The 12,460-nt window shown below is 35.5% G+C and overlaps 1 protein-coding gene across 3 annotated transcripts in view; it reads right to left on the bottom strand.

Annotated features, from left to right (window-relative positions):
• The window catches only part of LOC105819766 (neurexin-3-beta), a 615,260-nt gene that overhangs the window by 171,997 nt on the left and 430,803 nt on the right, over positions 1–12,460 (bottom strand). For 2 of the 3 annotated variants that reach the window (XM_012656066.1, XM_012656068.1), the window contains exon 8: positions 2,740–3,047. In XM_012656066.1, the coding sequence (XP_012511520.1) occupies positions 2,740–3,047 (308 nt within the window). Of the gene's footprint in view, positions 1–2,739; positions 3,048–8,381; positions 8,472–12,460 lie in introns of all 3 variants that reach the window. The other variant, XM_012656067.1, reaches the window with a different exon arrangement.

Raw genomic sequence — 12,460 nt, 5'->3', positions numbered from 1 at the left:
TTACACACTGGCAAGAGCAGCACTGAAACAAAGCACTTCACAGTTTTCCTTTGATCTGAAATCAGCACTAACCAAGGTCCACCAGAAAAGAACTCCTTAAAGGATGTTTTCTTAGTTTTTACTTTAAGAATGAACTAGTGGATTTTGGAGTAGCCAGATCTTTATATTTCTGGATTCACATGCTTATTTTGCTTCCCCTAGAGGAGTCTCATTTTAGGACAACTTTGCTTTAGCAGTGTTATCAAAGCAAAGAAGGACCAAACAGTATAACTGGAAAATGTTGCATGTATGATTTCACATATAGATGAAAATGTGAATGATGTGCTTGGTGAATATGAATCTCAAGACTTCTCCACTCCCCTCCATCTGCCTTCTGAAGTATTTGCCACAGATCGGAATTTTATGAATCTTCTTTATCCAAAAATATCACACAGGTATATTAATACTTCTGGATGGACCTTCCTCACTCAAATTCTCCAGAATCTGGGAATTATCCTAAACCTTTAATAGAACCCAACAGTTGTTGGGTCTCCAAGCTTGGCATAGGTCTGATGTGATCTACAGAATGTACTTGAGACCAGAGTAGGCGTGGAGATGAGGTTTTTGAGTTTTTATTGAGCACAGGGCAGAGTTCTTATGGTTAGCTGGCAAGAACAAAACTGTTCAAAACCCTTGGCATGAAGTTATTTTCTCTAGCTAGTCTTTACAAAGAACGTGAGCCTTTTTTATCCCCCAACCCAGTCTAATCATTTCTACTAGGTTGTTGGCTTTCCTTCAAGAGTATATATCAACACACCCTCAAAACCGAAGCGTGTCAACACGTTTATATTAATAACTCATTTTTATAGCCTTGGTAGAAGACATGTAAATGTAATCCAATTATTACTGTACTCAACAAAAAAGAAACACACATGAGAGAGAGGCTGTTGGAGAAGGCCTTCCCAGATGTCCACCGCCTCTACAATGGCCATAGGTTCTATAATATTTAAAATCATAATCACTGGCAAGATTTATGCACCTTGCACCCTGCTTTTCTCCAGAGGCTCTGACTTTGTGGAAAGAGTTTAGGACCTTACCCCGTTTGCTCCCATTTATGTATGTCCTACAGGTGGGAAAGCCAAAAACTGATCATTACTGTGGCTTAGCCCCTGAATCCACATATAACATTCAATTTTCCTGAGGTCAATGAAAATTTGGCCTTACAAAGGACTGCAGGGCCAGCCATTCCTAAGAAGAAAAAGCCATTTGCTTTTCTGCTTCCCATAGAGTCAGTAGAATATGTTCTGACAGAAACAAAACAAGTCTGCCAAGATCTGTGCAGACAGAACTATCCTTTCACCAACAATAAACAGATCTGTTCTTGAGCTATAGAGAGTCATAATAGAAATATATATTGCCTTTTATCTTCTTTTCAGTGAGTAGAGCATAGTGTCAGGAGTTATTGCTTTAATATCAGTAGAGAAGAGCTATTTTCTTTTTCTTTTGAGCATGTGTGTAGGTCTGCATGTAACAGGATGTGCAACTATAAGCGTGCTATGCTAACAAGGTTTTTAGTAGCCTTTCAAAACCACATAAAATTGGCCTGATAATATAATCAGCACATACAGCTTCAAACTGTTCCTATGGAGTCATGTAAGAATCTGTCTGGATATTTCTGCTCAAAGAAAAGGAAAAAGGAAGATGACACTTTTACCACTAGTTAACTCACATAAACTTAATTCTGAAAAATGGGAACATCTATGGGGTTTAATTGATTATTGACTTTAAGTTTACAATGTCCACTGGAGTCAATGGAAGTGTGATGTCAAAGATTCAATTGAGCTCCCGGATAATGTCTTAAAACTAAGACATAGAAGGGACAAGTACTAATCTACTGAATTTTCTACAAGCACTAACTAGGCTAGGGGTAATTTCCCCACAAGCAGTTGGAATGTCTTATTTTATGCCAGAGCATCTAAGGCTAATAACTCAATTAACCTCCTACCCCCTACTAACTAGATTTATGAAATGCCAAGGGAGTCAGCAGAGTACTAAGCTTTAGCTTGGATATAATTACTTTCAAGTGGAAAACAAAAACCTTACCATAAAACTAAGGACTTCCTATATAGCCAAACTCAAACCTTCAAATTTTCTAATGTAATTAGTATCTTGGTCAAATATAAAGAAAACAAAATGGACAAAAAAAAATCACAAGTCAATAATCAAGACTTGATATCAAACACAAAGACTGCATTTTACAAGGATTAGTTGAACTTCTAGCTTCAATTGCCCTTGATTTAATGGTACCCATTGGGCTCAATAATGAACGATTCATGTTCTAGCAAAGCGATCTGGAGAATGTGAATAGAATTGAACTAGGATATAGTCTTTCATATGATAACAAATTTTTCTTTTCCCGTTTTCCCTTTCTGCTATTTGAAAAGAAAGGGTAATAAAATGAAAAGAGGGAGTATTTCTTACTGAATGTGTAGGCCATTGCTCATTTTGAATAACAGCTTTACCATTTCAGGGATAAATATGATAGGAATAATAACCCCTGAGTGCCATAAGACTTATACAACTTCTTTAGCAATGACTTCACCTTTCTCTTCTCCTGGGTCTTATTACTATGAGCATCTGCAGGGATCCTTCTTACAAATACAATAATTCAAACTCTTTGGCTACATAGAACACTGACCGTGATAACAACCTTTCAAAGATAAAGAGACAAAAGCAATTAACGCTTGGAAAAAGGCTTACCTGAATGCTGGCTGTAGAGCGATTCTTACGGGTTGTGGTAGTAGCCATTGTAGTAGTGGTTTCCATGACAGTGGTAGACATTTCTGGTGGCATGGAGGTCGTCTGTGTTGTTCCCAAAATTGATGGGACTTCTCCCACCAGCCGGACACTTCCATTGATTTTAATATTGGGGTTGTTCTCAGCCGCCATGTTCAGTACTTTCAAACCATCATAATAGAGCCCAGAGAGTTGGCCTTGGAAGAGGCGTCCTTTGTCCTTTCCACCGATGGCTATTTGCGCCTGAGTGTTGAAGATGGTTAACTGCCGGCCTAGTGGGTTGGGTGGGGGAAACATTATTATTCTCATACACTTTCTCTCTTTAACTTACCTGGTCGGAATGGACCAGGTATCATAACAGGCTTCCTTGAGCAATTGAAAAGGAGACAAAATGGATAACAAAAATTCAGTACAGACGTTGGCAAGTAACATTTCACTATGATTATCTCTTCCACTGTCTAGCTGAAAATCCTACATTACCTAAATAATCAAGTCTCTATTTCTTTATTCTGAAGAAGAAGAAATCTTGGTTCAACCATGAGAGATATTGTATTCTTCTTGGGTATGTAGTTGTAGATGACAGAAAGAAACACCTAAACTAGGCAATGAGCAGTGTAAATCATAGGTGCCTATTGTACTAATTTTAAAGCTACAAAGTAACATAATGAGAACTAAAAAGGGTTATGTATGGCCAACAAAAACTCAATGAGGTGACTCAGAACATTAAATTTAAAAATTACGTCTGATAATTAAATTAAATTAACTGCAATTAAATGCCAGTAAACAGACTTGGATTCATGGTATACTTGTAAAAATGAACATCCTAATCACCAAACACATCATTTCCTATAAATCTTCTTAGTGCATAACATTCTATCTATATTTTCTGTTTAACAACATCATGGCAGATAAATTCCTATCTGTATTAATTTTTTTCAGGGGTACAGATACAACCAAATTATTCCCTAAAATATGGAATATAAGTAGGTATTGATAATGGTCCTAACCTGGGGGGGGGAAGTTGTCATTCATAATCAATGAACTCTAAAAAGTGAATGGGTATTAATTAAGAAAGCAACATATAAAGCTCCTTAAAATGTTCCAGAGGTATGTTGATGGGTTGAAGAATATCAGTAGTTCACCTTATTTTGAGTTCCGCTTTGGGGACCATTTATACTTCAGTGAAAAGAAAACTATCAGAATAAAATCATAACAGAATAGAGTTTAGAATAGTGGAACTCAACTAATGTTACTCCCAACTATTTCTACTTGTAAAAGGCTCTTTCAGGTGCTAGATCTTTCCCAGAAAAACTCAAATAGATTTTCAAAATTCATTGTAATTTATCAGGACATCAACATGCCAAGGCATTCTTTACTGTTATTTCTCTAGATTCACTTGTTCTGCTTTTCTGTATGAAGAAAGGGTTGAGGGAAAGACTTCCTAGTGGAATTAAATATATCCCTTCTGAATTTCCTCCACTTCAGTTAGTGATCAAACAACGCTCTAGACATTCTTAATCACCTGAATTATTTTAGCTATAAATAACTGGAAATTTTTTTATTTTATTTTTGCTGGCTTAATAAAAAGGAGTATATTATTAACAAACTAAAATTCTTGCTCCTCAATCTCTATTATGACATAATGTGATGTTTAGGCTCTTAACCTCTACTACATTATTAATACGTGGTCTTCAAGGCTATAGAGTGATTAGCTATGCTTGAATTTTTGGTGTATAATGTGGAATACCTCCTCAATGTATAATAATGGAAGAAATGTAAGGGGCAGAGAAGAAAAAATGCATGTGCTTAGAGGGCACTCTTTAGACAAGAGTCAACTCCTCTCATTGAGCAACTCTTAAAGGCCTACTAGTCAACAATCATTTATAAATAATATCCCTTTGGAGGCTTCAAACATTGCAGTATGGTAACTGTCCAGAGAGTTATAGTAAAAATGATCTACCCTTTAGAAGAAGTCTCTGGAATATGGAAATGGGATCTGCCAGCCTTAATAATAACAGAATTGTCCAGATCTCAAGGGTGCAATCAAAATAAATCTAATAGATTTCCATTATTTCCCCACCAACCCTATCAATGTGCTGTGTGCATGAATCAGTCTATTCTTTGACCTCTGTCCTCTCGTCACAGATGTAGCAGAAAGTTCAATGCACAATAACACTGAGTAATGGCTTGAAGTTCAGTAATCTCTTTACCGTTTGTTTTTGACAACAACTTTTTCTGGAAGCCCTAAGCTTACTACAAAAGAAATGGAATGATGGAAGGGGAGAATAAATACTCCCTTAATTTCACATAGGCATTTGGGGAAGCTTTCCATAATAAATTAGAAGAAGCTGCCTAACAGGAGATTTCTAGGATATACAAATTCAATATCTTATACTAGATAGCCCTAATGACAAGTGACATCTTTCATGTATGTAACTGTTGGCTAATCATAATATTTATCCATCTCTTTTTTGTGTGTGTACACAGCTCAGCACTTGTAATAAGTTAATGGTTGTATTTCATTACAGGTAGAAAATCTTATATTCTAATTCTTGAATGTACTTTACAATAATTACCTCTATAATGGTTCTAATGATATTTTTCTGGTGGTTATCCTGCCAATGATTACAAATAAAAAGAGGGAGAGAGAAAATTGAAATGCAAGGCAGAATTTTACTGGCTAGAAATAATGGATCACCTTCATTCCAGCTGTCATAGTTCACTCCATGAAGTATTCTTTCTTTGTTCAAGACTGACCCAAGCATCAGAAAAGGCAAAGGCATGTTTCCTGGGCTATAAGATTAAGCTGTGGATACACTCCTGGTTATCATTGCTTTTGCAGAGAGATCTGACTAATCACTTCTTGAGAAAAAGACAATGGTGGGGTGAGACAGGAAAAGGAGTTGAAGTAGTTGAGGTTTTTTTGCTTGTTTGTTTCAGGGACTATTTATGGCTAAATCTGTTTTTCTTCAGTGTTAAAAACCTCTCCTACCCCTCTGTACCTTGGATTAGGTGGTTAATAGCAAAGCTAGCGGTAACTAAAGGAACAGTGGAACACTCTCAGCCTTGCCATCCTTTCCTCTAATTAATACATCTCTCTCAGCTAAGCAGCAGTTAGTGAATAAGTGAGAAATACTCATCACTACCCTCTCCCTGTAAAGAATGTGAAGGACTGACTGGACGAAGTTTCTCTTTTTATCATTTGCCCAAGATATCTCAAAATCAATGTCAGATCTCATTATTCTCATTGTTTTCACTCTTTGTGACTTATGATCAATCATGTTTTTATAGTAAGTGACTATTTTATATATATATGTACACACACACACATACATATACATATATTAATATATGTGTATATGCTTATCCCAACCTTAGAATTGTTCTATCATCAATAATATAAAATTTGTTTATAACACCAATATGGGACTTATAGTAGGTTATTTTTTGTTTTTTTAGGTGCCCATCTTCTTGGAAGTCATTAATTATTACCTCATTTGGACATCAAGTTCACATACTGCTTAAATTAAATCTTTGCATGTCTCCAGTCAGTGTTGCACAAAGACTAATTAATTAAACCTCAGAACACCCTTGGGTAATAGGCAGTATTATTTCTCCTCTCCTCAGATGGGAAATCTGAGATATAAAGAGGTTAAGTGAATTGTCTAAGGTCAGAAAATTAGTCAATAGTAGACAGAGCCGGAAAGGAGACTTGGGAATTCTGTGACCCAGCTCTCTTCCCAAATGACAGAAACAACTAGAAAGAGGCATTCTAAGTATTTCCTAATGCACCTGTCTAGTCATCCTTCTATCTTTACTTTTTATGTTCATTGTCTTTACACGGTCTTTCGTTATGTATTTTCTATTCCTTTTGAAGGGAAAGTTAGCTAGGTAGAGGAAGAGGTAAAACAATAGAACAAATAGATGTTACTCACCCAAATCACAAAAACAACTGATTTAAGTGAAACAAATGTAGAAGATAACCTCACCATTTGCAAATAATTCTTTTCAATATTATATGCATAGATAAACATATATATTTAATTAAGAAACTAGGATGTCTTCCTCCACCCCACCCCTCGGCCGCCACCCCTCTTCCATCCCCACCCTTCAACTAGTGTATTTGAAAGCATCCTTCTATATGGAAGCCAACTGACAACGATGCTATCGTAAGAAAAACTAAAAATCTACTCATAACATCATAATGGCTTATACAAATGAAAATGCCTGGCATGCTATTAAACTTAGACTTCAAAAGGCAATGGAGTAAAATAAAATATTACTAACATAAAATTAAAAGAAACAAAAAAGTTTTCTCAGGCACATGAGACTCAGACATGCATCTAGTTTTCTTTTCCTGTCTAAAAGTGAGGCAATCATTGTCTTTAATGTTAAAGGGACTTTATGAGCTGGTGATTACGAAACAAAATTATTTGCTTTTTAGAGTTATTCTTAATTTATTTTTAATTAGACCACATACGGTTAAAACAGGGCAAACAGTTAAGACTCCGTGAGGATTTTCCGTGTTTAAATGTCTGAATGTCTTCACCCAACTTAAAGCTGTAGTAGTCCTTTATTTTGTTAAGTTGTATACTAAAACACCAGATTATTCCTTATATATAACTCAATCAAATCTTCAGGAACGTTAAGAGATCGTTTAAGGTGTTGAGACAAAAGTAATTTATATTGCTTAGGAAAGAACAGAATAAATAGCTTCCTAGAGAGAGAGAATTTTCTTCATTGAAAGACAATAGTTTATCTCCTAACAAGTAGAAGCCACACAGAAAATTCTAACATCAGTTATAACCGCTGCCCTCTTTTATTAACAGAGTGGTTGTTTTCTTCAGCAAATCAGAAACTGCTGTTTTGCCTTTCATGAGACTTTTCCTTTCCAACTCATTATCTTAACTACTTACACTTTTGTTGCATAAAACATCAAATACACAAGGGTATCACACAACCAAAGTGTAATAAGTTTGCTTTTGTTTTGATTTAGTTTCAGTCAGCAGCTAGGACACAATTAATCTCTTATAAAATAATTTTGCCTCTGTAGGTTTGAATTTAAAGGCAAAATTCATCTTTCTCATTCTTTTAAGAACAAATGTTAAAAAAAAATCACTCCCCTTATAACATTTGTTTTAAGCAGTTTAAGTTACGAGAGTCTATCTGTGATTTTTTTTTGTTAACCATGCTACGGAAAGTAAAGCCAAAACAGCCTTGACATGTAAGTTTAAAAAATACTTTTCAAAATTCTTTAGAAAGCTTTGGTGTAAGAGGTAATTTAAAACAAATTAACAAATAATGTCATGCAGTGGTTAAATTGCCATAATACATTTCTTTTTTAGAGGTTCCTGGAATTTCTTGTTTGTGGTTGTCACGCTGATAGCAGGCTAGATGTTAGTCCCTTTAACTGTATTTTAATGGCAATGTATTATAGCATGATTTATCAACATATGGCATGTGGAAGCTGACACAAATTATAATGAAAATTAAAACAGTCATTTATGCAGCAGGCGATTATCATTTAAGGAACATTTATTTGCAGGCTTTAAAAATGAGGGTTTAGAATCAAATGATTTTAAAATGAAAGTTTTAACGACGGTTACCTTTTTCCTGCAGCCACTCCTCTACGGGCCGGTTATATTTGAAGGGGATTTTCTGTTTTACCATTTGGAAGCGTTCATTATCAGTGTTGCCTTTAAAGTTTAAAAAACAGCTTAAAAAACAATCTGAAAAGTCAATAAGTCATTAAAAAAACATCCTAGGTTTTTGGTTTGTTTTATGAAGTTTTTAGAGATAGATATCAATTTATCTTTAGTAGAGGTGGAGTTGAAGTCACTCTGCCCTTGGTTGATAGGTTTAGAGCTCAGGTTAGTCTTAGCTATGCAGTACTCCATCATGTTTTGGAAATGTAGCTTGGAATAGGAATCAGTAAGAGGGTTGCCATTTATAGAAATGGGTTTACCTTCACTTTCTCTCCATCTCACCCCAACCACACCTTAATTGGGCCCACTGAGGTGCAAAGATCTCCGTGACCTATGAGTAATTCACCTGCCAGATCAGTTTAACAATGTAGGGGGGGTCCTCAGCTTCTCAGTCATGCATGATCCACTACCTTCATCAGAAGCATAGGGCCATTGTCTTTCCTCATTCTCCTCTTAAGTACTTGCAACTGTTCTGCCTTCTGGCCAAGGGAAGTCAAAGAAGACAATTTAAGCCTTGATGGCCAAGGGAGACTTATTCCACAAAGGAGACCCTGGCATCTCACCACCTATGTTAAAGAGATAAAGCAGTGAAGCCGTGTCTTTCTATCGCTACCTCTTTTTCCAGATTTGCTAAAAAGAAGGAAACACAAAGTAAATATCCGGAAATAAAGGTAATTATAAATATAATGACATAACATTTGTAGCCTTTTGAGCACTTATATTTTATTACTACAAATAGACACTGACTTGGTATGTTTACTTCCTCTCTCTCTCTCTCTGTTTCTCTCGCTCTCCTCCTATGAGAGGTCCTTCCTGAACAAGCATCCATTCATAAAGCCTGGTAGGGATACTTATTCCAAGCATGAAATATTTAATTAGTTTTGAGGCTCACACATGATGCTTTTAACTGCTAGCATGCCCTCCTCTTCCTTTCGTAACTGCCATTACCACTCCTGGATGGTTACTCTAATTAGGACCGACTTGGAGAGTGGTATTGTGGAGATACACCCCTAACGAATATGCTGCAAATAACAAAATAATGAAGCCATGCTTTGGGAACTGTTCTATCTCATCAACCAACCTCACATTGATCTAGCATAAATTGGTGATGAATTGTAATTCCTTACTGCTGATTCATAGCCCTATATTGGAACTTACGGAACTCCATTCCAAATCACTGATATTAAAAATGAAAGAAAAATCTCAAAGCAGGTGGCTTGGAAACAATTTACAAAGAAATCTAAAAGCCATAAGGAATATTAGGATTGCATATAGCATCAAATAAAGTGAATAGAGGCATGCCTTAGTATTTCAATCATAGGTCCATCTCCATACAGGAATTATTATTGGCTGAGAAGATTACACATGTCACTAAACTGGTACCTGCCATCCATATGTGTGGGGGAGGAATAGATTGGGAAAAGGGTAACAATATTGGGGGATGTTTGCAAGGTTCCCCATTTGCTTCTCTTATGAACAAATTATTCTAAGAAGCTTATTTATATTCTTAATATCCAGAAATTAAAACAAACAACAACAAAAATCCATCAAAAAAAAAAAAAACAAGCAACTATGAATCTGCTTTCAGCCTATATTATGGGACCATATCTAGCTGGCCTGAACTATAACATATTAACAGGTCAAAAAATAAAATGTAATAACTAGAAAGAATAATTAACAGTTTTGGATTATAGCGGATAATTTAAGATGTTTCTCAAAGTATCATTTCTCACAGGAAAAAAAAAAAGGGATGGGCAGGCAAGAAGGAAAATCAGAAATGCAACTTAACTTTTTGGTGCCTCAATAAGCCCATTGTGGAAAAAGTTAGTTTTACCTATTAATATAGCTACCAATTAGAGATCATTATAGTGTTCCTCCTTGGTAAATCTTGCTACAAAATTCTATTAATCCAAAATAAAATGTGGTAAATTTTCGGATGTTTTCATAAAAAAGGAGCACATGTTTTTCTGAAAATAACCTCTATATATAACTCTTAATGTCACCCTACAGGTAACAGATATCATAGAAGGTGTTGTTATTCATCCTCTAAGGTTTTAGCCACGGCAGAATACCACACTGAGAAATAGCAACTGGCTTGTGCCAGATTTACCTTGAATATATTCTATTAATATTACTTTGGGTTTTCTGTATCTGGCATTGTTGGCTGCAATGTTAAATATAGTAATGACCTTCATTCTACTCACTGTGGAATAGATTAGCGAAGTCAATAGCAGATATCAGGCTAAGTTTCTTAGTAAAATGCAGGGCAAAATCAAAAGTAACCCAAATTACAAATTGCCAGAGTTCAAATATGCACCAAATTAATTAATTAAGAAGTTACTTCCTTTAAATATATGGGGCTCTTGGTCCTCCTAAGCATCTCCACCCCCACCATCCACTCTCTTTTAAACATGAAGCACCACGGAAAATTATTTTGGGACACAGTATAGGCTAGAAAAAGAGGTAATTATGTTGGATAAAAAATAAGTGATATGGGGAGGAGGACGGCATAGCCATGATTCAACCTTAGATCCTTCTAAAAGTGACAGAGAGTCATTCTTCTCCACCTCAGCTTTAAAGACGTTTAGAAAAAAGTTTTAAGTTGTCCACACCAGATTGACAGTATCTGGCACTAAGGATAGTGATCTTGCATGTTGTTAAAAGTTGTGAAAGATGGAAGGTCATCTGGAAAACCAAATTGGTTTAAATTGCCACATTAACATTGTTCTTAGTCTCTTTTCATGTTCTTGTTGGTTTTTATTTTAATTTATTTCAAACATTAGTAAGAATTGTTTTGTTAATAGAAACATGTGCATGAGAATGAGTTCCTTTGCCCCAGCCCCATTTGCTAAACTGATTGAAGAGCAAACAACTTTCTAAATAGAAGGATTCATACACAGGACTATTCTGACAGCTAAACAAACCTCACCAAATTCATATACATTTGTGTTAAATTCTTAGTGACATTCAGTTATACATTTCATATAGCAATGAGCATGTAAGTTTAAACAAAGAATGAAATCAATTCTTCAACAGAAAGTGACGCTATACTCAGGAAACAATGGCCTTATGAATAGTACCTTCATAATGCCATTGAAAGGAGGCATGTGTCCATTACTAATTAGACAAAAGAAAATGTAATGACCGCAGTTCTTAATCACACTGAGAAATCTATTAATTACACAAAAAATCTTCAAATAAAAAGTTCTTAAATTACTCCTATGGATCTGATACTCACCTACAAAGGACTGGATTTTAGAAAAAAATATTAGTCACATTTTATTCTACTTAAAATAAGTGTGCGTGTGTGTGTGTGTGTGTGTGTGTGTGTGTGTGTGTGTGTTTATTCCTATCTGTTTTTGATAAGGAATTGAGGTCATTATATAATTGGCCTCTCATGGTCATTTTCATTTGGACTATTGGCTCTACTATCAAGTATTTCAACTCCTGGAGACATGTATAACATGCACATGAACTGTTGAATTATAATATTGTGAAGAACAGAACACTCTCAGGTGAAAATATTAAGGCCCAACTGGTTCATACACATAGCTCCAACCTTTATGTGTCAACTTTATATCTCCTACATTTGGGTGAATACATTCAGAAGAAAAGAAACAAGGAACAGAGGAAGGTAAGACAAGGAAAGCAAATTGACCCCGACCCTTCGGTAGGTCCCCAATACACACCAGTCCCTCTTTAAGGTGAGGACTTGAAATTTGTTAACAGTCCCAAAGGAGTAAAAATTTTTCCAAGTGAAAAAGTGTAAAGTAGAGAGAACTCTTGTATAGCACAGAAAATAACTTTTATACTATTCTTATACTTTATTGGTCCAAACATAGGTCCTATTCATTAGAATTTACATTGATTTTCTTAAAGCCATAATCAATACAGCACAGGAGTTAAAACTATGGGCTTTGGAGACAGATCTCATTTTGAGTCCCAACACTACCATTTTTTAGCTGTGTGACCTTGGGCAA

This window comes from Propithecus coquereli, unplaced genomic scaffold (assembly GCF_000956105.1).
Source record: "Propithecus coquereli isolate 6110/MARCELLA unplaced genomic scaffold, Pcoq_1.0 Scaffold5, whole genome shotgun sequence".
In the NCBI taxonomy this organism is placed as follows: Eukaryota; Metazoa; Chordata; class Mammalia; order Primates; family Indriidae; genus Propithecus; species Propithecus coquereli.
Note: the sequence above shows the minus strand (reverse complement) of the source record. Positions and strands in the feature narration are given on the sequence as shown.